This window comes from Argentina silus, assembly GCF_951799395.1.
Source record: "Argentina silus genome assembly, chromosome: 11".
Taxonomy (NCBI): domain Eukaryota; kingdom Metazoa; phylum Chordata; class Actinopteri; order Argentiniformes; family Argentinidae; genus Argentina; species Argentina silus.
The window spans coordinates 7,126,899-7,150,788 of NC_139665.1; the positions used below are offsets into that span (position 1 = coordinate 7,126,899).

A 23,890-nucleotide genomic window follows, 5' to 3' on the forward strand; every position below is an offset into this window, starting at 1 on the left:
TGTATGTGTGTGTGTGCGTGTGCACAGGAGGAAATGGCTCTGGGGTCTATTTTCTGCTTAGAACGCAAAAAGTTGGTTGGGTTAAAAAATTATGTTGGCAAGAAGAATCTGTACTAAACAAGCTCTTTATTACAATTAATTCACCATATGGCCTTTAACATTGTCACTTTGTAACTTGACAATATCAATATTGACACTACAGGGGCAATAAAGACAGTGATATTTTAAAAGTCTAATGTGAAACCTATTGAATGCACCTTGGCTATAGAGAATAATGTCCACAAAATTCCAATTAAGACCTCAGACAGGTGTCATTGGCCCTTTCTCAGTTGTTCCAAACAAGATTCCTCGCAACCTCTCCTCCGTCCTCCTCTCGCTTCCTCCTCGAAACCAGATCTATGCTCCTCCCCTTGGCTATGTCCCTCCAAATGCTTTTCGAGAAGAAGCGAGTGGAGGAGGACATAGCAGAGGATGCGAGGAGAGGACGCCAGGAATCGAGTTTCGAACGAGAAAAGCCCCCCCCCCCAGTATTGTTACGTTGTCCTTTGTCAGCTGTTCTGTGACGTGGTTCCGTCAATCTCCATGTGAACCGTAGGCTGAAGTGAAGCGGTTGGACGCAAAGAGGGCAGACCCATTTTTTTGGTACTGTAATGAAGCAGCTTCCGGGCACAGGGTACCAGCTGTAAACATGGCGGAGGAGCTGCTGGAAGCTGTGGAGAGACTTCAGTCCAGGCTCTCTGAGAACCTCGAGCCTCGCAAGGTAAAGAAAGACCCCGATAGGCACGGAATGAAACAGCGCGACCTTATCGTGAACGGCCTGCCGCTCGGGAATACACCGTTTTCCAGGCCGGTGGTCGCGTGGAAAGGTTGTTCCGTTAACGTAGCTGCTGCTGTTTTAACAGCACGTCACGGATATATACACATACTGGCTTTAGAAAACTAACCTGGGGGGGAGGGGGGGGGGGTCTTAACTAGAGTTGTTAAGTTTTACCAGGGGGGGGCCCCCACCTGCCAAACCAGCAAACTGCCAGTTCCAGTAAAAGCATTGTAACGATACTACTACGCTACTTACAAGTAGGCTACAACATGTAGCCAGCCTTGCTAGAGCTCAAGAAATGACAACCGCAGCGATTCTAAGCCCGACCGAGTGACAGCAACAGCAGCGGGCAGGCCTTGCTTAATACATTGTCCCAAGTTAAGGGGTTGTGATTGATGTCTACTACTTCTAATGTGACACCAGCGTGCTCATGTGTACACATGAACATGTCATTGTCCCGTTGAACAAAGCGATCCCTGCACACTGATCGTGTCGTGGTGGATTTTTGTCACCTGATCAAGTTAGTAAACACGACCTCCTCTGGAGTAGGATCGCCCTACTACCCCCTCACATCGCCACGACGATGACAGTGCGCTATTCGGTATATTTCTGTTTGTATTTCTTCTCATTCTGACACAACACAGCAAAGAAGGACACACACAGCTCCCAGTAGGCCTAACTGTGTTTGCAATGCATAGTGTGCATATAGTCGGCCTATGTTGTCACCTGTGCGTTAATGGTTGACATTTTGTCGTGATGTCATTCATGGAATATTTGCGTACTAGAAATGAACACAACCCTGTAATTGACATTTTCTTTCAACCTGCTTCTCCTCCTCCTCCTTGCATTCCCCTTAACTTTGCCAACACGTCGTTTATGGTGCTCTTCTCACAATGATTTAGGGCCAGTACTGTCATGCTTGTAACCATGGTCCATTTCACCACTCTATTAAAACGTGTGATATTGTTTTCCTGTCTAGCTCCTGAAGACTCTCAAACGATTAGGGGAGCTGCCTATGACTGTGGATATCCTTGTGGTAAGACGTTGTCACTGTTTCTGTGAAAGCAATCACGTATCTCTCCTGCTGACAGCGCTGGAGAAAGGCCTATCTGCATCGATTGCACTGTACCGTCATTGTTCTTGTTATGTTATGCACATGCAAGGTTGTACTTTTTAAGCGATGGCTGGTTTTGCAGTGTGTGATTTGAGCTTACGTAGCCAGACACTCCGTCAGAGAGTTGATGTGCTGTTCAATATTGTCACACGCAGTTCCAAAACATTTATGATGGGCAATAACTACAGTATAATGCGGTGTGCTTTATGAACTGGACTAAGTGTGCTGCTCACTTAGCTGTTAGCTCCTGACACACACACTGAATCACATTGAGTTTTAAAAGCATGATGTACTTAGTGGATTAAACCCGATCAATGTCTTTCCTCATATTTTGTTCTCTTTGCTGCAGGAAACTGGAGTAGGAAAAACTGTGAATTCTTTCCGTAAAAATGATCTTGCTGGGGACGCAGCGAAGAGCCTTGTGGCCAAATGGAAGAAGCTGGTCCCCCAGTCTGCAGACAGGTGGGTGGCGGCTCAGGGAGTTGAGGTTTGGTGGGTAAAAAGAAGATGTAATGATAGCCTTGAAGTTGGCACTCTTGTTATTTACTCAATCAAACACAACAGAAATGTGTCTTAAGAAGCCCAATGAATGAATCTGCTCATAGTTCAAAGTTGTCAATAAACGGGAAGTGTTTCTTCATTGCTATTCTTCTCTTTCGTAGACCCAGCAACGCCAAGGAGGAACGTACACACACACACTCTCGGAGCACCGAGGGAGCTGACGGGAGCCGCAAACGGGTGCGAGAACCGTCCCCGGAGGAGCCGCCTCGCGTAGAGGAAGACGAAGAGATGGAGGTGGAAGAAAGAGGTTATCACACCAACTACTCCCCCTCCCCCCCACGGCACCACTACAGCCCCCCACAACTCAGCCACGGCGGCCAGCGGGGGGGCTACCAGTCTGAGGGGTACGAGAGCCCCCCTGAGGAGACGCCCAGCCCCCCTCGCAAAGAGGTCCGACACACTAAACCACTCAGAGAGGCCGGTAGGGACCACCACCACCACCACGGTTCCCCTGGCGTCTGGGAGGAGGAGCGGCGGCAGCGTCACGGCCAGGCCAGCGGAGGCGGGGGCGGGGGCGGGGGCGGGGGGGGGAGCAGCGAGGGGAAGAAGCGCAGCGCCGACAGGGAATCACAGCACGGCAGCACACACAAGGCCTTCAAACACAGCCGGCACTCCACCCCGCATGAGGGCAAGAAAGACAAGAAAGGAGGAAGCGAGGGTGAGTTCACCGTGACCTTGGACCTCTGTCCCTGTGACTCTTCTTCACTGTGACCACCTTGTCACTGTGACCTCTGTCCTCTCCCCCCTATGACTCTTCTTCACTTTGACCTTGTCACGGTATGACTCTTCGTCACTGTGACCGCCGTGTCACTGTGACCTCTGACCTCCACCCCTATGACCCCATCTCTGTGCTCTATATTAGCAGTGATGAATCCAGAGTCACAGTCTCTCGTGTTCATAGATAGATTTTCCTAATAATGTAACGTCTCGTTTAACGTGGTACTGTAGAAGGTTATTGAACGCATTGTCATGACTTGTTGATATGGTGACCATGGTTGATCTCATCAGGGCTCTGGAGAGCGCCTGTTATTGTTGCTGTTGATCAAAACAGTTCATTTCCCCCCCCATCGCTGAAACATTGCCGTGTGGCTTGTCTCTAGCATAAGACATCCCATAATGTGATGTCCTCTGTGTTACTAGGGCGATCACGGGAGCGCAGGGACTCCCCGCTGTTGACCCAGCGAGCTGAGGAGGACGAGCCCTTCGAGTCGCCCACCATGTCGTTTGAATCGTTCCTCACGTACGACGCCCCCACGCCCACGAAGAAAAAGAAGAAGCCCAGCCGGCCCACCCACTCATCCCACCACACAGCGACCCCCCTGCCGGTCCTCACGCCTGCCCCGCCTGCCTCCTCAAAGCCTAGCAAAGCCAACGGGACCCGCAGCAAGAGGGCCGAGCCGGCCTCCACGCCAGCGGCAGCTCTGGTGCCAGAGAAACGCAGAAGGGTAAGGCCAGACCCATGACCCTCTCAGGCCAGACCCATGACCCTCTCAGGCCAGACCCATGACCGTTTTAGGCCAAACCTATAACATCTTAGGCCAAAACCATGACCATATTAATGTACAGTACATGTTATTGGCTTACATGGTTATTGGTGTGGATGAACAAAATGGCAACATTGACTGAGCGGCTCTCTTGTTCTCGTGTTGTTGATTGAACTCCATTGTTTTCATCTGACCTACAGGTGGTTGAGTCAGTGCCCACGCTCCCTGAAATCCCTCTGCCAGCGATCCAGCCCAACTACAGACCTCTGCCTTCTATCGACCTCACACCCCTGTCCCCTCAGAGGCGCAAAGGTACTCTTCTCCTTCTCCTTCTGTGTGTGTGTGTGTGTGTGTGTGTGTGTGTGTGTGTGCGTGCGCGCCTACGTGCATGTTATCTTAGTGGACTAGTTGTCCCCGAAACCAGTTTGGTCTTCATGTTTGCCATTTCCCTCTTTCCCTCAGTTCCTGTGTCAAATGACGAGGAGGACGCCGGCTTCACTGGCAGACGCTTCAACTCGAAGATGGTGGTGTACTCTGGCTCCAAGACCTCCTACCTGCCCAAGATGATGAGTCTGTACGAGCAGTGCATCAGAGTTCTTCAAAATAACATAGACTGTGAGTATTCGCGGACACACAAACACAGACACACACACACCCACACACACACACACACACACACACACACACACACACCATGTTGTGTAATGACAATGACAAACTTAAAATAAGTTTGTCACAGATTATAACTTGTATAGAATCGAGAGGGGGCTATGGATCACTCTCTGTCCGTTCGTATGTCACACGCTTTTCTCTGACACCACCATTTTGACAAAACTTGGGGGAATGATGGATCTTGCCATACAGCATTTACATGATTACACTGACTGGCCCAATTTGGATGAAACTTGGGTGAATGATGTGTGTTGGAACATCATGTGTGTTGAGATCCATTAGGAGGTTGATTAATCTTGTGACGGTGCAGCTAAAGTGATAAGCTGTGATGTATAAAAACGTAACTTTTCAGTCATATACGTTTAAATAATTGTCAACAGTTCACACAAGGAGGGGGGCTACATCATTCTTGGGGGGACAAGATGTTTACTGTACATTTGTTTCCTTAGATATTAATAATGAATCATCTTCTAAGAATGCTGTGTAAAATACTTGACTTTCAGCATATTGAATAATTCGGTATATAAAAATATGTTCTCTGTGTTTCCCCAGCAATCGATGAGGTGGGAGGCGTGCCCTTTGAGATTCTAGAACCAGTGCTGGAGAGATGCACCCCAGAGCAGCTTTATCGCATCGAACAGTGCAATCAGGTAACACACAAACACACACACCGTGATGTTCTGTTATGCTATAGAATAGTACATGATTTTGGTTTTTCATCTCCTCTCATGGTGTGAAAGGTACTGTCTTTAAACGTAAACTTGAAATAAAAGTTTGTAGATTTCAAGTGAAATACATATTCAGTCAATGCATTCAATAAGCAAGTTAACAGTAAGCAATACAAAACAAGTTAGCAAATTCAATTTCAATACTATTTAATGCATCATTATGCATTGAATTATTATTGAAGCAATATATTATATTATTCAATTAAAAATACATTTCTGGTGGCACAAATATCCCTTCATACAGTCACTGTGCGAAACCGTCTTGATTACTTTTAGAAGCCACAACACCACGCTTTTTGCATTGTATTTTGCAGAGCCAATTCTGTGGACGCTAACTTTAAACTGAGTGAAATCTATAGGTTGTATGTAGCACGAACATGTTTAGCATTTAGCACTAAATCATGTTTCGCACTAAGTCATGTTTAGTATTGAGCGCTACATGTTTAAATGCATAACAGGCCTAACTATAGTACAACTGTTTTACATGGTAGGTAGTAAACTATACGCAAAATCTGCACTGTCATCATATGAACTGTGTCGTTGCTGTTGTTTCTGTCAGTGCTTCATGGAGGACTCTGACGACCTGTGGATGCGTCACTGCAAACGGGACTTCAAGCGTGAAGCCCCTCAGGAGTACGAGTCATGGCGGGAGATGTACCTGCGTCTCCATGACGAGCGGGAGAAACGGCTGCGCATGCTCACTCAGAACATCAGCTCTGCCCACGCTAACAAGCCCAAAGGTGTGTTTTACCCCTTCAATGTTCTCTATGGGTGTAAAATAGATGGTATTGTAAAATGTGTGTTGATGCACTGTTGCGCTGAGTGAATTTATTCTCTCGGATTCTATTCATTCTATTCATTCTATTCATTCTGTACATTTCTTAATTTGTATCATTGCTAACAAGCCCCAAGATGCCCCTTCAAAGTTCTCTCTATAGATAGTATTGTAGAGCGTCTGTGTACGGTGTGTATTGGCTATAAGGGACTTGAGATGCCCTGTTGCACTTGAATTCATTTATTCTATACATTTAGGAATTATTATATTTGATTATTTTTTTCATCAAGGAATAGAACCGGATTCTATACATTTGGTGCATTTTAGCTCCCTGTGATGGAGCTGGTTTGACTGGGTGAGCTGCAGGGTTTGGCTCAATAACTGACAAATACTCATTGAGGATAAATGGCTCTTAGCTCTGTTCTTGTCGTCTTGTCCTGAACGGACTGATCCGAAATGGAATTGACCGGGAACCCTAGTCGGTGACGTGAAACTGATGCGTGTGTTGGTGCGTGTGTATTATACGGACAGGACGACAGGTTAAGATGGCTTTCGTCAATTCCGTCGCCAAACCCCCGCGTGATGTCCGCCGGCGACAGGAGAAGTTCGGCACCACCAGCACCTCCACCGCCAGCTCCACGGCGGCCGCTGCCCCCATCAAGTAAGTACCAGGAGGCGGTGGCTCAGCGCAGTGGCGCATTCCATCCCATTTAATGCGGATATACAAAAAACGACGGTCGCTTGTCGGCACTTGCCTGTCAGCAACGTGGGGCTGGCGTGACCCGAAACAAACTAACCGATACGGATACAGTACGGTGTGTTTTTGGGTCGTGACTCCACGTTGTCCCCTCCTGTGTTTCAGGATCAGGCCAGCCATGTCCTACAGCTCCCTCTCCAGCGAGCCCGGCCGCTCGTCCCAACACAGCCCCCCTGAGACCTCCCGGCTGGCAGCCCCCAGCAGCGGGGGAGGACACAGCGCCAGAGACAAGCCACAGGTCAAAAGTGAGTATCCAGCAAGATGTGCGTGACAAATTCTGAGTGTGTGTCGGGGGTGCGGACAGTATTGAGCATGGAACTGAATCTTACTTACATTATATGTAATCTTTCCTAACCAAGCTGTAAACTAGATGTAGTGATTGTGTTTGGATCATGTCTGTGTGCAGTGCTTGAAGTGGAATGAACCAGGTGCTGTTGTAAGGTGCTGCGGTTCAGCCCAGCGTTCAGACAGAGTGAATATTCTTCACATTCTTAAACGCTGCCTTCTTGTCTTCCAGAAATTGCCCCCATGATGGCCAAAACTATCAAAGCTTTCAAGAACAGATTCTCCCGCCGATAGGAAGAGATGAGAGTGAATGTATGGAGTGTGAGGAGAGGAAGAGTGAGAGATTGTAGTGAGCTAAGCTCTTTTTTTTTTTTTTTTTCCCTTCTTCTTCTTCAATGAATTATGAGAGCGATCCACACACACCCACACAAAATGTTCTCCATCTTACATACACAAGCAAAGAAAACACAAGCGAAAAAAAAAGTTAAATTTTATCTGTCCTCTGGTGAAACACACACACACACACACACACACACACACACACACACACACTCTCTCACACACATACATATACATTCTCTTTTCTTTCATACACATGTAAACAAATGTCCTCCATTTTTAAATGTTCCCAGATAGCCCCTTGTGAAGCAGACACCCCACACAGACAAATCCTCTGCGCACCCCCCCTACCCCTTCACATACATACATACATTCAAACATACACACACACACACACACACACACACACACACACACTACCATCACTCCCCCCACCCCCTTCACATACACACACACACTACCATCACCCCCCACCCCCTCACACACACACACGCCCCCCCACTCGCACGCACGCTTACACACACGCCCACCCCCACACACACTCTCTCACACACACACACACACGCCCACCCCCCCACACTTACTACCATCACCCCCCCACCCCCTTCACACACACACACATGCCCCCCCACTCGCACACACACACACACACACACACACACACACACACACACACACACACACACTCATTTCAAAGGCAAACAATTGTCATTTGTTACAAGACAAGCATAAAACACTACCGTGAATGCTTCCAGTTTTATATATGGTACGAATAGGTCATAAAGACATCAAATTTGTGCTGTGACAAATCCAGCATCTTTTTATAAAGTCCAATGGGAGTACACACATCCCCTTTTATTCCAGTGCATCCACACCCTGTTGTCCTACTGTGTTCAACCACATGTGCATCCCTACTAGTCTCTGGTTCACTGTGATGAATGAGGAATGAAAGAAGTGCAGGATGAGGAAAACACAAAAAGGGAGAAAGAGAGAACAAGTGATAGGACCCTGCAGCTTCATTCTACTATGTATTTATTTCAACTCTGGGACCCCCGGCTCCCCTGAACCTGGACCCAATGGAAGTGGATCAAAATAGTAATTTTAAATAGATTTTAATAAATGTTATATGGACATTTTTAATAAAATTGACTTTTTGCCCTGATGTGTGCTTCGGTCCATAATTTGTGTTCTATACTAGTATATACATTACGTAATTACATTACTGAAATGACAATATTCAAATCGATAGAAACTGCAACAAATAATGGGGCATTCAAATTGTGTCTGATTATCGTAATGCATGCTTCCCACTTGGAAATAAGCATCTCGAATGAGCCTCCAGGTCAGAGGTCTAAATGGGAAACTTGGGGTCGAAGGATGATGTATCCTGTAACCTTTCACCTTCTCTGTGGAGAAATGGCCAAAACTGCCAAAATACTGGCCAGTTTTAACATGGTTAATTGTTGATAGAAAGTAGTTCCCCAGATGTCTCTCAAATGCAACAAGGAGCCCCACAAGTAGTAGTAGGTTCAATCTCTGTTGTACTGGGGCAATTGGAAGAAGTTCACATTTAGCAACATTTAGATACCAGACCATAATCTTAAAAACGTTGGAATGAGCTGAATAGCTTTACCCACTTGAAATCTGTCGTGTCATCTGCTAACTGCCTAATATAATCTGTGCGAGCAGCAATATAAATACCCAATGCCCAGTATTTCAAAATGTTTAATCTGGATCAATGCGAATTTCAGTAGTATATGGGAAATCTGACAGCTCGATCTGATCCCGGACAGCAAACAATAATCTTGAATCCAGATTAGACGTTTTAAAATACTGGGCCCAGGATATTATTATTCTTTATTTGAACTGAGATAGTGAACATGACTAAATACGAACCCCCCTCGATGCTCTCTGTGCCACAGTTAAAGGGGCTCTGACGAAAAATGATGCCACCCAATCAGTGGATTCAATATGAATACGTAACGGCACACAAGCCAATCGGGGTGCACGTCGATGTACGCCTCCGTGCGTCCTTTTTGATTGGCTCTCTACATACATGTGATTTTGAAACATTTCCTCTCCCAAACAAACATCAGGGTGAAAGTGAAACGAGTGGGAGTTAAATGTCGATCTAGTATTGCTAGGCCGCATATTTTTGCCACTTGTAATTTAAAGAAAGCGATTGTTTTGTTTTTTTAAAGTGTGATGTCTGGTCACGGTCACGGTCACGGCGGGCATAGCCACGGCTGTGAAGGAGAACACGAGCCAGCCGAGAGGGGCCTGGAGTACGCCTTGTATCAGCGCATTGACACCGAGAAACTGCAGTGTCTAAACGAGAGTAGAGACGGCGACGGGAAACTTGTGTTTAAACCTTGGGATCAGAGGAGAGACCGGGAGAAGGTAATCGTATCGAGACGCTGAACATGTAGCGTGACAACTGCTATACAGTTTCCTGAGTCCTAAACCAAACAACTCCGCTGGTTAAGATCTGTTCAAAATCACTTGTTTACAAATGCTAGCTACAGTACCAACAACGGTCAAGCATATTGCAGTGTCTGTATTTGATATGCAGCACTTTGGTTGCCACTCCCAACTGCAAGAAAAGCATGTTTCAAAGCCGGTGATATTAGATGAACGCAACCTATGTAGACGGACATACACTGGCCATACTTCCCATACAGATCGGACCTACTTAATTCCTTTTTTAATGAGAAAAGACTAAACTTTCTCAGATTGTGGTCATATAATTAGAATGATACTCTTATTCACCGAAATAAGATACGTATTCATCCATTTGGTACACTCTGAAATGATCTCTTTCTTCATCTGCAGTTTGTTGAGAGTGATGCTGATGAGGAGCTCCTGTTTAATATCCCGTAAGGAAATTATTATACTACTTTATACAAGTAGTGCGTTCATGTTCTCCCATGGTTACGCTCCAGTTCTCCTATATTTTACACTAATAATTCGCCAATTTCTTTCTTATTTGCCCTCTCTCATTCTGCCAGTTTCAATGTCTTGTTTCATGATGTTGTTGACTTACTGTCAGAGGTGTGTCAGGTTCACAGGCAGCGTGAAGCTGAAGGGGATCATCATAGCAGGTGAAGATGACGAATCCCATCCCGCAGAAATGAGACTGTGAGTTCTGTTTCTGCCTGGAGGAAACAACATGTATTTTAGTTTGGTTTTCCAAAGGAAAGTGGAATCCTACTGTCCTTGAATTGTCAATGTCCTTTTACAAAGAAATATGGGAGAGATGTGAGAGGAGGAAAGAAGTAGGTAGGGCTAGGATTCAATCCCCTGCCTGTAGAGACAACTGCACTGTAACTATGCCTGTCTGTATGTAACCTGGCTAGAATGTTGTCACATAAAGGCCGGATTCAAGTGACAGCTGTAAAAAGGGCACCATGTACCATTTACCTGACTTTGAACACAATGTGGTTAACAACCTCTGTGTCCAGATTGCATTTACACTTCGGAGGAGGTTACACAAATCAGATCACAACGTGTAATTTACATCTGATTCCATGTGGCATGTGGACTCAGGATATGGACAGTATCTGGACACAGGATGCAGTTTAAAGCACGATGTAAACGGGGTCTGAATGTGGCCCAGACCCAGTAGTAGAGACATCAGTTTGAGTCCTGACTGTGCAATTACATTGAGCCAGTATGGAACTACACTCACTTATTTTCAGCAGGTACTGTATAGCGCAGGAGTGGTGTTGATGACTGATTGCTACGATGCTGCTGCTTTGCCTGTGTAGGTATAAGAACATCCCCAACATGTCCTTTGATGACACAGGCAGAGAACCAGAGCAAGCCTTCCGCCTCAACAGAGATCCACTGGCGGAACTGGAGTACCCTACTAAGTAAGATAAAATGCAATGTGTGTACACACACACTCACACACACACACACACACACACACACACTGCATGCATTAGATCTTATTGTTTTTGCATGCACCCTAAGGACCCATTCTTCTTAAACTACCATATAACAAATCAACTCTGATATATTATATATTATTATATTTTTTCCCCCCAGGATTGCCCGTTTTTCCAACGTACAGCACTTGTCCATCCATTTGTCAAGGAACTTTGGGACAGAATCAACGCGTGTCTACTACATTGGGCTCAGAGGGGAGTACACTCAGGTAAGGGCTGTCACAGTGAGAGGGGAGTACACTCAGGTAAGGGCTGTCACAGTGAGAGGGGAGTACACTCAGGTAAGGGCTGTCACAGTGAGAGGGGAGTACACTCAGGTAAGGGCTGTCACAGTGAGAGGGGAGTACACTCAGGTAAGGGCTGTCACAGTGAGAGGGGAGTACACTCAGGTAAGGGCTGTCACAGTGAGAGGGGAGTACACTCAGGTAAGGGCTGTCACAGTGAGAGGGGAGTACACTCAGGTAAGGGCTGTCACAGTGAGACCTTCCACCGGGACAAGCCTCTGATGGTGTCCCTCTGCATGTCCTGTTGTTATTATGGGTTGTTTGTCTTCCAGCATCATGTTCCTCCAACAAAAAAAGCCTTGTTTTTAAAGTTGTTGAAAACTTTACGATGTTTTAGTGGCAAGCAGCTCACCTTGTATTTCATTCTCTCTGCTCCTCCAGGCTTACAGACACGAAGTGACCATCTGCAACTACGAGGCGTCTGCAAACCCTGCCGATCACAAAGTGGAGTCCATCATTCCACAAACCAATTTCATCTCCTGAGCATTGTTTTGACAGCGATGGGTTACAAGGAAATGTAATATTGTTCCTGGCAGGACTAGCCAGTGGACCTTCTCAGTGGTGTGTCAGGTCGCGCTAACACTGAATATCAGAACTCTGGATTTGCTCAGTTTATTGTATGACGCTTATTGTATGACAATAAAGAGTGGAGGCTGAAAGAAGTCTTTCTTTGGAATTTAACACATTAAACTTATCAACTGCTCATAGTCTGTGCTAAAGTTACAAAAGTAAATACAAAAAAATCTTATATTGAAAGTGAGCACGTCAGGCCATAAACGTTTTTATCTAAAACTATATCTGGACACTTTGCGCCATCTAGTGTTTTGTTGTAATAAATCTAAACTGGAATAGCTCCATGGCTACCTGCAATGTGGGAGCTCCCATTGTTTTATCAGGGCTATGGATGGACATTGCTGTAGTGCCACCATGTCAACGTTTTGTCCCAACCAAACAAGTTCACATCAAGGTTTCTATATCATTTGAACCATACCCAAGGTTACCTCTCCGTTTCAACCAACTTGAACACTGCTTCCTATCACCTCCATTACGTGTTGTTTGACTCATGATTTCATTGCATTATTAATGCAGTGTCACATTGCGGTCTTCGGCAGCCAGGCGGTGAATGTTACATGATTGTGTGCGATGTTTGATTGAGGGATGCTGTGGCCTTAAATGTTGTAAAATATACTCTGTTGTTTATGATACGTTATTATTATTATTATTATTATTATTATTATTATTATATACATTATGCAAATGTAAAGAAATGTATCTTTAGAATCTCCAGCAAATATTTTCGTTTCATAAATAATATTTTACTGCCAATTAAATGGATTTCAATGTAAATTCAATGTAAATGCCACTATGGGTTGAGTGTCCACAGCCAGTGCGAGGACGGACGAAATTTGACTAAACGAAAATGAAAATACACAAGTTGATATGCTGTCAGTCGCTGTGGTATACATTTCATCACCAATACAATCCATAATTTTTTTGGCTTGAAATGGTAGTGATGGTGGCATGTGATGAATAAAGAAGGAAGTGTCCATCTCACGTCTTGCCAGCCTAAAAAAATATTTGTTGTATAGGCGATGAAATGTACACTACATCGATGACTCTCTATTATATATTTATAAAAAATAAAAAAAAACCCGCATCGCTACTCTACAGTATCCGGGGGGGGGGGGGGGGGGGGTATGGTGACCTCACGCCAATAAGTCCCCGCCCCTTTGTACAACAGTAGCGGAAGTTCCGTTGTGATCTGGGACAGCAAGCGGTAAGTGTATGAATATCTATTAGCGGGCCGCGGTTTTATTATAGTTACTCCTGTATCCCGTCCGGTCCGAACCGAACATATAAATGCTTTTGGTAACTGCTGTGCTTTCAGAGCACGCAGCAAGGGGGTTTATCGAAATACACGGTCGAATCCAACCCAAACATGTCAGTCGAGTAGCGGGAGACGAGGGACGGAGCCGGGGGAGGAGGGGGTAGTAGTGTACTGCTGTGACTCGAGACAATGAATAGAGAGATATGGAGCTGTGTGGTTTTGCTACTCGTTATTATGAGGAGGACCTATAGCCAGCTAACGGGATTAGCTAAACTGACTGGTTGCGAGGGTGTAGCATGCTAACTAGCGTATAAAGGCTGCTTATCTGTCTTAAATTCCACCACTGCCGCCTACTACACTCAGTGCCTAGCTAGCTTAGCTATTGGTGGTGGTACTAGCTAAGCTTGCCCAGCCCATTGTTTCTTCGCCCCGGTCCCTCCTCTTCTTGACTTTAGCTAGCTAATAAAATAACCAGTTATTACCCTAAACCGAATGTTGCTTTGAGCCACCTATACTACGTATACTAACTAGCTATGTGTCAGAGACAACGAACTAATAGTTACGAGTTCAGATGTTAGTTGGTTAGCTAAAGTGTCCGGTCTTGATATTGCCGCAGATACTACAGTCTAGTTAGCTAGCTACGCTGGGTGGCGTTGTGATTGATTTTAGCCAACGACGGTTATTTACTGGGGACATTATATCAGGGTCGAATACCTGAAATTATCAGTGCACTAAACATGAATAGGTGGCAAGTTATTTTTGCTCTGGCAGTCAACGCTTCCCCTCCCAAGTTCAATGGGAGTCAGATGGAAACTCGTGATGTTGACAACGACGCCGTAGTTCACACAGACCGCATTGTTTGTATCACCCGTAGAAGGCTAGTTGAGAGGTGACCGTGAAATCGGTAAATTTCCATCCCAGCTTAGCTATTTCCCTTTGCTGGCAAGGGATCATGGAAAATCAATGCAGGAGGAGCCGATGTGTGGCCTCTACTATTTGAAGGGCCCGAGAACGCTTGCATGCTTTGTAAATGCACTTATACAATTACAGTGGTTAAGTGATGACTTGAAGTCAACGATTACACTGGTGGAACAAAAGCTTTTTAGTCTGTCTCATTGATGCTATTACCTGTTGACTCTTGCCTCAGAACTGAGCTACAGCATAGAGGTTTTTGGAGGAATATGATTGCTGGGATCCAAATATATATTTGTATCGATCTCTAAGAGGTAGGCCGACTTTTATTAGCTTTACATTGATACAACATGATCTCAGGGATGAGGTTGTCCCATGAATGAGCATGCACGTCATTGCTGGACAGATAGGTATCATTACAATACGGATATTGTAAGCACAGCCCTGTTCTATTGAGCCTGTCATTCCCCTGATTTTGCTCTTTCTCTGTCTCCCCCTGCATTCACTCACTGTGGTGCATTGTAGGGTGGGGTGGGGGGATTCAAACTAACTCTTTATAATCTCTCACCACGTTTAGGCCTATACATTAACCACACAATCCCTTTTGCTTTCTCCTTGCTTTCACTTTCTCTCTCCTCTCACTTTTTTCTCCCATTCAAACAACACATGGTCTTATCTGTCCCTGACCATTCCTTTATGAGTTAATATTAGGTTAATGTTGCCTTTTAAAGAATAAAAAAGTATGAATTTGAGTTAATAACCACATGCTCTATGCCATTATCAGTGACTGGGCAGCCAGTGGATTTGATGTGTTTGGCTGTTTAGTTAATAACCTAGGCCTAACCGCAGTTAGGAGCACGTTTAGTTAATGAGTTTCAGAACTTTCAGACTCAGGAGGTTTTTCCTCTGTGCTTATCTCTTTGGTTCAAAGCAACCATAAAAGTGTGGCATGTTCAGTTCTTTTGTCGTCATTGCTGTCCCAAAAAATGGACCTATCAGCTGAATAGCTGTCGGCCTATTGATAATAGTGGAGGTAGAAATCGGAGGACGGACGGGCTCATTGTAAAGCATTGAATGGAACGCCGAATGACACCATTCCTCATTCCGTTCCATGCCTCACAATGAGCCCGTCCTCCGATTTCTACCTCCACAAGCCTCCTCTAATTGATAACCAGTGAGCGTCATTGACATGCCTTTCCCCTTGTGTCTACAGCACCCCTTACAGTGTATGTGTGGCAATAACATGTCTGTGCCGCTGCTCGCCGAGGCTGTGACGGTGTCTGGAACAGAGAAGGAAACTGCTGCGGTGAGACCAGACCCCCCTCCATTGTGCCCTGTGACCTGCTGCATTCATCAGCACATTCTACCACTTGTTGCAAGTTCAGAGACAGGGTTGTCGTATGTCAGCAGATGGGCTTTGAACGATCAGGACATGTATAATACGCGGTCACAGTCCTGTCATAAAGGACCTGTGTTGTACTCAGCAACATGTTCTGCACCACTGATCACACCAACATGAATCAGCTTTGTATGTTCTGCTAGCACCTATGTACGCTGATGAGTCCAAAGCCCACAGAGCAGAGTGCCAGTTTCACTGTTAATCGTTGGAGAAGGCACATCTCTGATCTTTAGATGGAAGGCTTGCAAATCTGGCTTTCAAAGTCTCCGTTCTCCACTTATGATGCCTCTAGTAAATGGCTCGTTTTGTAATTCGCAGCTTAAGAGTTGTCTTGGCAACAGCAGGAATTGGCACTGTATCTTTGGTGTTAGTCACAAGCGCCAGTAGTGGCATGCTTATTGGTATTCTGTGGACCATTAACTCTCCCTCTTCTCACCACAGGTGATCTTCCTGCATGGGTTGGGTGACTCAGGGTGAGTGTCCTCTCTCATATACTCTTTGTCTTCAGCTCCTTCGTCCACTTGCCCATCACAGGTTGTTGTGGCCGTGTCGGTGGCTACTATGAGTTGGGCTTCGTACTCTGTCTAATGATGACTCTGTACTGCTGCTGTCTCTCACTGTCTTAACCAATAATGTTCTCCTACTCTGCCAGGCATGGCTGGGCAGACGCCATGACAGCGATCCGGCTGCCACATGTGAAGTACATCTGTCCCCACGCGTAAGTCTGTGTCCTCTGATGCATCTTTTGTCATATTTTCTGATGTGTGTCTTCCTTTAATTGAGTGCCTCTATCCCAGTTTCAGGATATTGTGTCTGTTCTGTGTTCTGTTCTGTTCTGTTGCGTTCAGAAACTAGTTTCTTATTTTGTTCATCTCTCTTTGTTCATCTCTTGTCTATTCATCCCTCTCCCAGGCCCAGAATCCCTGTCACTCTTAATATGAAGATGACGATGCCGTCATGGTAAGTATATTTTCCCCTCTGAGTGCAATTCTTTCTCATCTGAGAGAGGTGTCATTGGCCAGAGGTTTAACTGTAATCTACACCTCAACGGAAAGGAGATTTCATTAATTGGATTTGGAACTCCCTCTCATTGACATGACCTGTAGTACCTGTGTTCTGTTAACTGTAGGACATGTGTGTTAAAGCATCTAACACTGATCTGTATGCTGCTGCAGGTTTGACTTGATGGGGCTGAGCCCAGACTCTCCGGAAGATGAGGCTGGTATCAAGAGGGCATCAGAGAACAGTGAGTAGATACCCTATGGGTAGGCCTCCATTGAAACCCTATGGGTAGGCCTCCATTGAAACCCTATGGGTAGGCCTCCACTAAAACCCTATGGGTAGGCCTCCATTGAAACCCTATGGGTAGGCCTCCACTAAAACCCTATGGGTAGGCCTCCACTAAAACCCTATGGGTAGGCCTCCATTGAAACCCTATGGGTAGGCTTGACCTGTGCTGCAAATGCAATACATATTTGAGTATTTCGAGTTCAGTGAAACGCCAGTATTGTGAATACTGTACCAGTCTATATCTGCCCTCCCAGTCTTGGCGAATGCATAGCGTTGCCACACAGCACACCCATCCACTCCCCTGTGTATGTCTTCAAGTCTCTGTTTTCACTCTTCTCCACAGTCAAGGCCATTATTGACCATGAGGTGAAGAATGGGATCCCTGCAAGCCGTGTTCTGCTGGGCGGGTTCTCTCAGGTGAGATCTCTGTCAGTCAGGTGGTTCTCTCAGTCAGGTGAGGTGTCTAGCAGTTCGGTGGGTTCTCAGGTGAGGTGTCTACAAGTCAGGTGGTTCTCAGGTGAGATGTCCTCCAGTCAGGTGGTTCTCAGGTGAGATGTCCTCCAGTCAGGTTGGTTCTCTCAGGTGTCTACCAGTCCTCCATGTCTCTCTGAGGAGGTGCTGGGTCTTTGACCTGAAACACTTCCCACACAGTCTCCAAAATGCCTATCTCTCAAGATATTGAAGTGAATAAGCGCCGGTCCCCAATAAACACTGTGTCAAAACACATTGTTTACCAGTATGAGTTCTCTGTTTATATTACCTTATTATTAATATGAAGTATTTGATTCTGAGCGACCGTTGCAACATTACAGGTTTGTATAATTCTAAGACTGACAGTTCTTTTACGCCTGCGGCTTTGTAGGGAAACGATAATAAATGATTGTATCTATGAAAGATGAATTTGGTTTCGACTCATTTAGTGTAGGCTAATAATATTGACAAAATGTTGGTGGATGTTTTTCTCAGTACAGTATGTTGAACTCTGTCTCGTCCTGAGCTTGAGCAGCAGTTGGGCAGCAGCGGTGGGGGGTCAAACACAATAACCACCAGTGTTCAACAATAGCCTGTCTCCCATACGCGCCAGGTTTGCTCCGGGGTTAAAGCAAATATAGGCGAAATAATAAATAAATGATGGCCAGTGATTGGCCAATGATGTTTCTGGTCAAGTGGCTGTGGTTCTGTCTTTGTTGATGAATTAGGAATATTATCTTGAAATTAACTGTCAACATCTTTCAAGGACTAAGCATGTTCTACCTCTCCATCCCTTTATGTCCCTCTCCCTCCCTCCTCCTCCTCCGCTTCCTCCTCTTCTCTCTCTCAGGGTGGGGCCCTGGCCCTGTATACTGCTCTCACCTGTCAGCAGCAGTTGGCTGGTGTGGTGGCTCTCAGCTGCTGGCTACCGCTTCACAAGAGCTTCCCACAGGTACAGGATTGATTAATTGATTAATTGATTATTACAGTGTCATGCACCTTCAGGATGCCCAAACCACATGGGCTTACAAGACACTGTATTAGCAGAACAGAATGTGTATATACTGTATATAAATGCACATATACACACACATTAATACAATCATACAACGACAGACAAAGAGAAATAACTTACTTGTACATCTTCTGGTACGTATAGCCTGCTGAACATTGAGAGCTTTTTTTTATCGCTGGTCTGGACCCCAAAGTGGAACATATTCTCCTCCTCTCTTTTTGCTCTTGATCACTCATTGCTCAAGTTGTCAAAGTACTAAATAAGTGATCCAGTGAGGAATCTTTATACTAACGAGATGGTCCGGTATGGTCCCGACAGGCGGCCAGCGGCAGCGGGAACAAGGACATGCCCATCCTGCAGTGTCACGGTGAGATGGACCCAATGATCCCTGTGCAGTTTGGGGCCATGACTTCAGAGAAACTCAAGACCATCGTCAACTCTCAGAAAGTCACCTTCAAGACCTACCCAGGACTCATGCACAGCTCTTGTCCTCAGGTAAAAGTGGTGTGTGTGTGTTTGTGCGCGCGTGTGTGTGTATGTATATACATATGAAGTGCTTCTCTATGAGTCTTAATGTATACAGATGAAGTTCTGTTTGTATTACGGTTGTTTTTTGTTTTGCAGGAGATGGCGTGTGTAAAGGAATTCATTGAGAAGCAGTTGCCCCGAATCTGACCTCACCTCAACCCCACTGTGACCCTTAGACACTGACCTCTCACCTCTGACCTGCCATTCTCCCACAGGAAACAGCCATGAGCACCCCCTTTCTCTCTCTCTCTATCTCTCTCTCTCAAATACACACACACACACATACACACTAACTCATATCATTTCATCCCATTTACACATTTTTACTAAACATGCCTCATTCAGTCAATTCCAACAAACTTTGTAGTGGACACATACAGGTTGTTAACGTTCACACTCTACAAGTCTTATCTCTGAGGGAGAATCACAGACTCACACAGTACATTCCCCCGGAGGCTGTCTCCTACGATTGCCCAACTCACCCTTTCCCCTAATCTCCTCCTCATCCTTTCCCCTCCCCCCCCCACTCCATCCCCTCCCCCTCAACTGCTGTGTTGTGTCAGTAAGTGAGTCAGTTAGTGAACTAGTGAGTTAGCAGCTGGGCTAATCTCCTCCATAGACGCCACCCAGTGTTATCGCTGACCCCGGCTGAGGAGAGAGCAGGTTCAGCAGCCTGTGTTTCTGGCTCTGGTCCTCAGACCCGATGTCTGATGCTGTCTGGAGTGACTCATGCCACGCTGCTCTGCATGCTGTTCCCACAGCGCAAGGCTGCTAGTGGGGTCGTGGACCTGTCCGAGATGCCCCTGGGTGCCACTGCTTGTGCTGAGATATCTGACATTATAAATAAAAGTCAACAATTGAAATAAAGGAAATCAATGGATCATTACATTTGCCACTATGTTCTGTTCTTTAACACAATCAAGGGCATGGGCTAGGTGATGTGGACAGGGTCTATTCATTGATGAAAACCTTCTCTGCCCAGGAGGAGAGGTGGATTAAAGATAAAGAAGTGGCGATGTGATTTTCTTATTTGCCATGAAGATAAAGATCAGAAGACAATATAAAGATTAGAAACATAGATGCTCAGGGTCTGTAGTAAAGAAAGACATGAAGCAGCAGGTGTTCATAATGTGTATGGCTGAAGGCTTTAAAACACACATATATATCTAATGTTTTAAGTCTAGTACGTTTAATACACTGAAGAAAAGGTTAAGATTAAGATTTGAATTTCCATCGTCAGTTACAGTAGGCACTCCAGATGGTACCAGTTCCAGAACACACTCGTCACAGCTTGACTCATTTCTCTGTCCCCACCAGCAGCTTTCTCTCAGCTGTAGGGTTTGTTTAGTCGGCAGCGTTCAATCCTGTGTCCAACACAAATACGTTCTCACGCTGACGGGCATCATTCCCCGTCAACCAAACTATTCACTCATTTGACAACTTACCCAACTAATAAAGTGTGAAAGGTCACAATTAACATCACCAAGCACTATTGTAATTCAGCTCTTTCAATGGCAAAACACTGGGGGGAGGCTTTAACAAGAAGCTATTCCTCTTTTATTTGAGTGATTTTTAAAAAGAATAAATCTTGAACAACTTGAGGAGCTTGGACATAGGAATTTAACTCAGTGGAGAGGTGTGCTAAAATCAGGTGTTCTGTATTTTCCTTTTGTGAATGTTTTCTCCTCATGATTGCCTGTTCTGTATTACTGAAACCTAATTTAAAATGGTGGACAGGAGAAAAAATCTGTATTGATTGTTGTTCGCTATTTAATGAATGTCTTACTCCCCTTTTTCTGTCTGGTGTTACTGCTAACCTAATGTCATCTTCCACATCGTACCCTCCGTTATTAAGCTTCTTTCAGTTGTATCAGTCTGTTTATTTTGTAATCCTGTTTCTCACTTTCTCTGATCTCTTCTCCACCCCTTGTTGTGTTCTACAACTTCCCACATCCTTCTATTCCATTACTTCTTGTGGGACAAGGTTGCTGTCTGATGTAGGCTATTTCCTCCTGAGTTGTATTTTGTCATTGGTTGAATTTTTACAGTTTTGTTCTGATTTTAGATTTTTCAATTGTCTCGATGTGTTTTGTCATTTTGTCATCTCATCGTCTGTGTAGTTCATTTGACTGGCTGAACATGTTCAGGGACTATTGACCCTCGTAATATTTGATTTCCCAAGACACCTGTATGTGGAATAAACAATGCAAATAACAGTAGTGTGTTGAGTCAAGTGTGTTTTGTTGCGGCATTGGTCTTAACACTTTTCATAAATTAACTAAATAACAAGTTTGTCCTAAATAAAGATGTACAGTAAGAGGAGGTTATGTAGACATGCATTTAATTATACATTACAAGGTGTTTACAATTGGGAAATTTTGTTGTTCATAAACAAAACAAAACAATTGTTCCTAAAAAATGTTATAGCCCTTTAAATTCAATAATTGAAGTAAATTCAGTGTGCTTAGAAATAAGAACATGAATAGAAGTAACCTGATTGGCAAAGCATTATGGCAAATCTTCAATCCAGGAACCAGTGTACCTCAATCTGTAAAAACAACTTACAAAAATTAAGTTTTGGTTTATGTTCGCTCTGTGCTAAGATGCACTGCTAACTTACTTAATTACAATAGATGTGAGTACGGTACACACCACTTTAAAACTGCACTCTCATAACATACACATATAATCTAAACACGTTTTCCTGTTATTTGTTCAAAATCAATCATTGTATCTTGATTATTCATTAACAAAACGTATACCATTGTGGGAGATCTGTCTGATTCTGGTCATAGCGTTAGACTGGTGATCCTTTTGCCCACTCAATAAGAGTTAAAAAAAAAAGCTATGATAAAAAAGCTAAGCAGGAGCCAAGATCAGTGTCTGACTCAGCATCAAATACTGTGAGTTGTTTATCTTTATACAGACTCTTAGTTTCTGTGAAACTAACACAACAGTTGCTAAGTGCAGACGAGGCCTATGTTATGTCATCCTCCTCTTCCTCCTCTTCGTGTTCTCCATGGCAACAGTCACAGCAGCGGCGGCAGCAGCAAAAGCAGTAGCGCCAAAGCCACCGCAGTACTCTGAATCTGAGTCTTTGTGGAGCTGTTCCAGCTCCTTCCCCCCTCATCTGAGCCTCCACTGTCACTCCGTGTTCCTCAGATTGCCTTTGGAGCCCCAGTTCTAATGTGGTAAACGCCAAGTCCACAGTTGAATGCTCTGTCACTTGGCCCGTCTCAGCCAGCATCCGCTCTGCTGATTCCTCCTCCAGTCTCTCATCCCCTGTGGCTATTTCCACTTCTGAGGTTTGCATGCACTTGTCACTTGTTTTGAGTGTTTCAGATACTCTGTCCTTGTCAAGCTGTAGTCTCTCAATGTCTCTGAGCATCTCGACTTTAAGCAGCTCAAGCTCTTGGTCCTTCTCCTGAAGTTTCGTCCTTTCTTGGTGCCTCTCTTGTTGCAGAGCTTGGTTGCTTCTCTCCATCTCTCCCATCATCCTCTTCAAATCATCTTTCTCTCTTTGGAACCTGGCTCTCTGTACCAGCTCGTGTCTTTGAATCACCTCAAGTCTTCTCTCCAGATGTTGTTTAATGCCATGAACTCTGCTCTTCATTTGCGCAATCTCCTCCCTTTCTGTCCTTGCCTCACGCCAAATTTTCTGCAAAAGATCTCTCTTTCTGAGCTCCTCTTCATCAGTCTGATCCAGCTGAAGCTGCTCTGACTTTGCAGTCTCCATAAGAGCTCCTCTTGGTTGTGAGGAATCCCCTCTCTGTGTCTCCATCTCCTCTTGTAATGTTTGTGTTGCAGAGTTCAACTGTTGTAGGACTTTATGCATGTTCTCTATCTCTGCTGTCTGTGTTTGGGTTACAGCATTTACCTGGTTCACTTTCTCTTCCTTCCCAATGTTGATTGCGTCTTCTGCATTCTTTTCTCTCTGGATCTCAACTCTTGTCTTTTCCAATTGATCCCTCTCCCTCTTCAACAGATTCTGCATGTTTAGTATCTCATTCACAACCACATCCATTTCTTCTCTCTCCTTCTTCAGGTGTTGCCTTGTGCTTTCCATGTCCTCCCAGTGCTGGTGTAACAGCAGCTGTCTTTTCTCCAACTCGTACTTCTCCCTATCAAGAATATTCTGTTGTTTCTTGAAGTCTTCCATGTCTTCTTGGATGTGAGCTCTCATTTGTTCTAGATCATCTGTCTCCGTCATGACTGACTCATCCCAATCCTCTTTTGTTTCTTTTTGTGTTGCATCTGAGATGACGACCATATCTGTCTTCTGTTTCTGAAAATCATCTTGACTAACTTTCTTCTTACTCATTTCCAACTTTGTCTCCTGCTTGAGGTTGTGTCGATTCTCTGACTCTCTCAATAACTCCATCCTCATCTCTTGCAGGTCTGCCTTTTCACGTTGTATGTTTTGCTTTTCTTGGTCCATTTCTTCCCGTTGGTTTTGCATTTGCTCTTTCTGTTTATTGATGTCCATCAACGTGTTTTCCAACTCTGCCATTCTACCCTCAATGTCCGCTCTTTGTAATTGTATGTCTGCATTGATCTGCTCCAGATTGTCTTTCATTTTCCTCATATCCTCTCTCATACTTTGCTCTTCCTTTTTCAGTTCAGTGATATGATTGTCTGCCTCATATGTTTGTCTCTCTATCTCAGCCTTCTTCTTGTCTAG

The 23,890-nt window shown here is 44.9% G+C and overlaps 4 protein-coding genes across 4 annotated transcripts in view; 3 read left to right on the forward strand and 1 right to left on the reverse strand.

Moving 5' to 3' along the window:
• Positions 1 to 652: 652 nt before the first annotated feature.
• On the forward strand, positions 653 to 8,694 carry eloa (elongin A). Its single transcript, XM_083681039.1, has 12 exons — positions 653 to 760; positions 1,797 to 1,853; positions 2,281 to 2,393; positions 2,594 to 3,150; positions 3,633 to 3,937; positions 4,177 to 4,288; positions 4,439 to 4,591; positions 5,201 to 5,298; positions 5,936 to 6,116; positions 6,683 to 6,812; positions 7,014 to 7,153; positions 7,426 to 8,694. The coding sequence occupies exons 1-12, from the start codon at positions 689 to 691 to the stop codon at positions 7,485 to 7,487; spliced, it is 1,980 nt and encodes a 659-aa protein (XP_083537165.1). The 5' UTR covers positions 653 to 688; the 3' UTR covers positions 7,488 to 8,694.
• A 911-nt stretch (positions 8,695 to 9,605) lies between these two features.
• pithd1 (PITH (C-terminal proteasome-interacting domain of thioredoxin-like) domain containing 1) lies at positions 9,606 to 13,069 on the forward strand. The gene is made up of 6 exons (XM_083680261.1): positions 9,606 to 9,932; positions 10,365 to 10,408; positions 10,593 to 10,670; positions 11,300 to 11,404; positions 11,583 to 11,691; positions 12,148 to 13,069. The coding sequence occupies exons 1-6, from the start codon at positions 9,738 to 9,740 to the stop codon at positions 12,247 to 12,249; spliced, it is 633 nt and encodes a 210-aa protein (XP_083536387.1). The 5' UTR covers positions 9,606 to 9,737; the 3' UTR covers positions 12,250 to 13,069.
• Positions 13,070 to 13,512: 443 nt separating this feature from the next.
• On the forward strand, positions 13,513 to 21,428 carry lypla2 (lysophospholipase 2). The gene is made up of 10 exons (XM_083680954.1): positions 13,513 to 13,543; positions 15,720 to 15,812; positions 16,347 to 16,378; positions 16,558 to 16,623; positions 16,818 to 16,865; positions 17,081 to 17,151; positions 17,539 to 17,612; positions 18,517 to 18,618; positions 19,000 to 19,176; positions 19,306 to 21,428. The coding sequence occupies exons 2-10, from the start codon at positions 15,735 to 15,737 to the stop codon at positions 19,354 to 19,356; spliced, it is 699 nt and encodes a 232-aa protein (XP_083537080.1). The 5' UTR covers positions 13,513 to 13,543; positions 15,720 to 15,734; the 3' UTR covers positions 19,357 to 21,428.
• The window catches only part of LOC310812143 (uncharacterized protein), a gene marked incomplete at its 3' end in the record, with an annotated part of 59,040 nt that continues 55,024 nt past the window's right edge, over positions 19,875 to 23,890 (reverse strand). The window contains exon 6 of the mRNA XM_083680563.1: positions 19,875 to 20,040. Within this exon, the coding sequence (XP_083536689.1) occupies positions 19,875 to 20,040 (166 nt within the window). The remainder of the gene's footprint in view (positions 20,041 to 23,890) is intronic.

Excerpts from the sequence above, each read along its gene's own strand:
- eloa (XM_083681039.1), top strand. The coding sequence starts at position 689 with ATGGCGGAGGAGCTGCTGGAAGCTGTGGAGAGACTTCAGTCCAGGCTC. Across the intron at positions 4,592-5,200 it reads TCTTCAAAATAACATAGACT|CAATCGATGAGGTGGGAGGC; the intron begins GTGAGTATTCGC and ends GTGTTTCCCCAG. Across the intron at positions 7,154-7,425 it reads AGACAAGCCACAGGTCAAAA|AAATTGCCCCCATGATGGCC; the intron begins GTGAGTATCCAG and ends CTTGTCTTCCAG.
- pithd1 (XM_083680261.1), top strand. The coding sequence starts at position 9,738 with ATGTCTGGTCACGGTCACGGTCACGGCGGGCATAGCCACGGCTGTGAA. Across the intron at positions 10,409-10,592 it reads GAGCTCCTGTTTAATATCCC|GTTCACAGGCAGCGTGAAGC; the intron begins GTAAGGAAATTA and ends GAGGTGTGTCAG. Across the intron at positions 11,405-11,582 it reads GAACTGGAGTACCCTACTAA|GATTGCCCGTTTTTCCAACG; the intron begins GTAAGATAAAAT and ends TTTTCCCCCCAG.
- lypla2 (XM_083680954.1), top strand. The coding sequence starts at position 15,735 with ATGTGTGGCAATAACATGTCTGTGCCGCTGCTCGCCGAGGCTGTGACG. Across the intron at positions 15,813-16,346 it reads CAGAGAAGGAAACTGCTGCG|GTGATCTTCCTGCATGGGTT; the intron begins GTGAGACCAGAC and ends TTCTCACCACAG. Across the intron at positions 16,379-16,557 it reads CATGGGTTGGGTGACTCAGG|GCATGGCTGGGCAGACGCCA; the intron begins GTGAGTGTCCTC and ends CTACTCTGCCAG.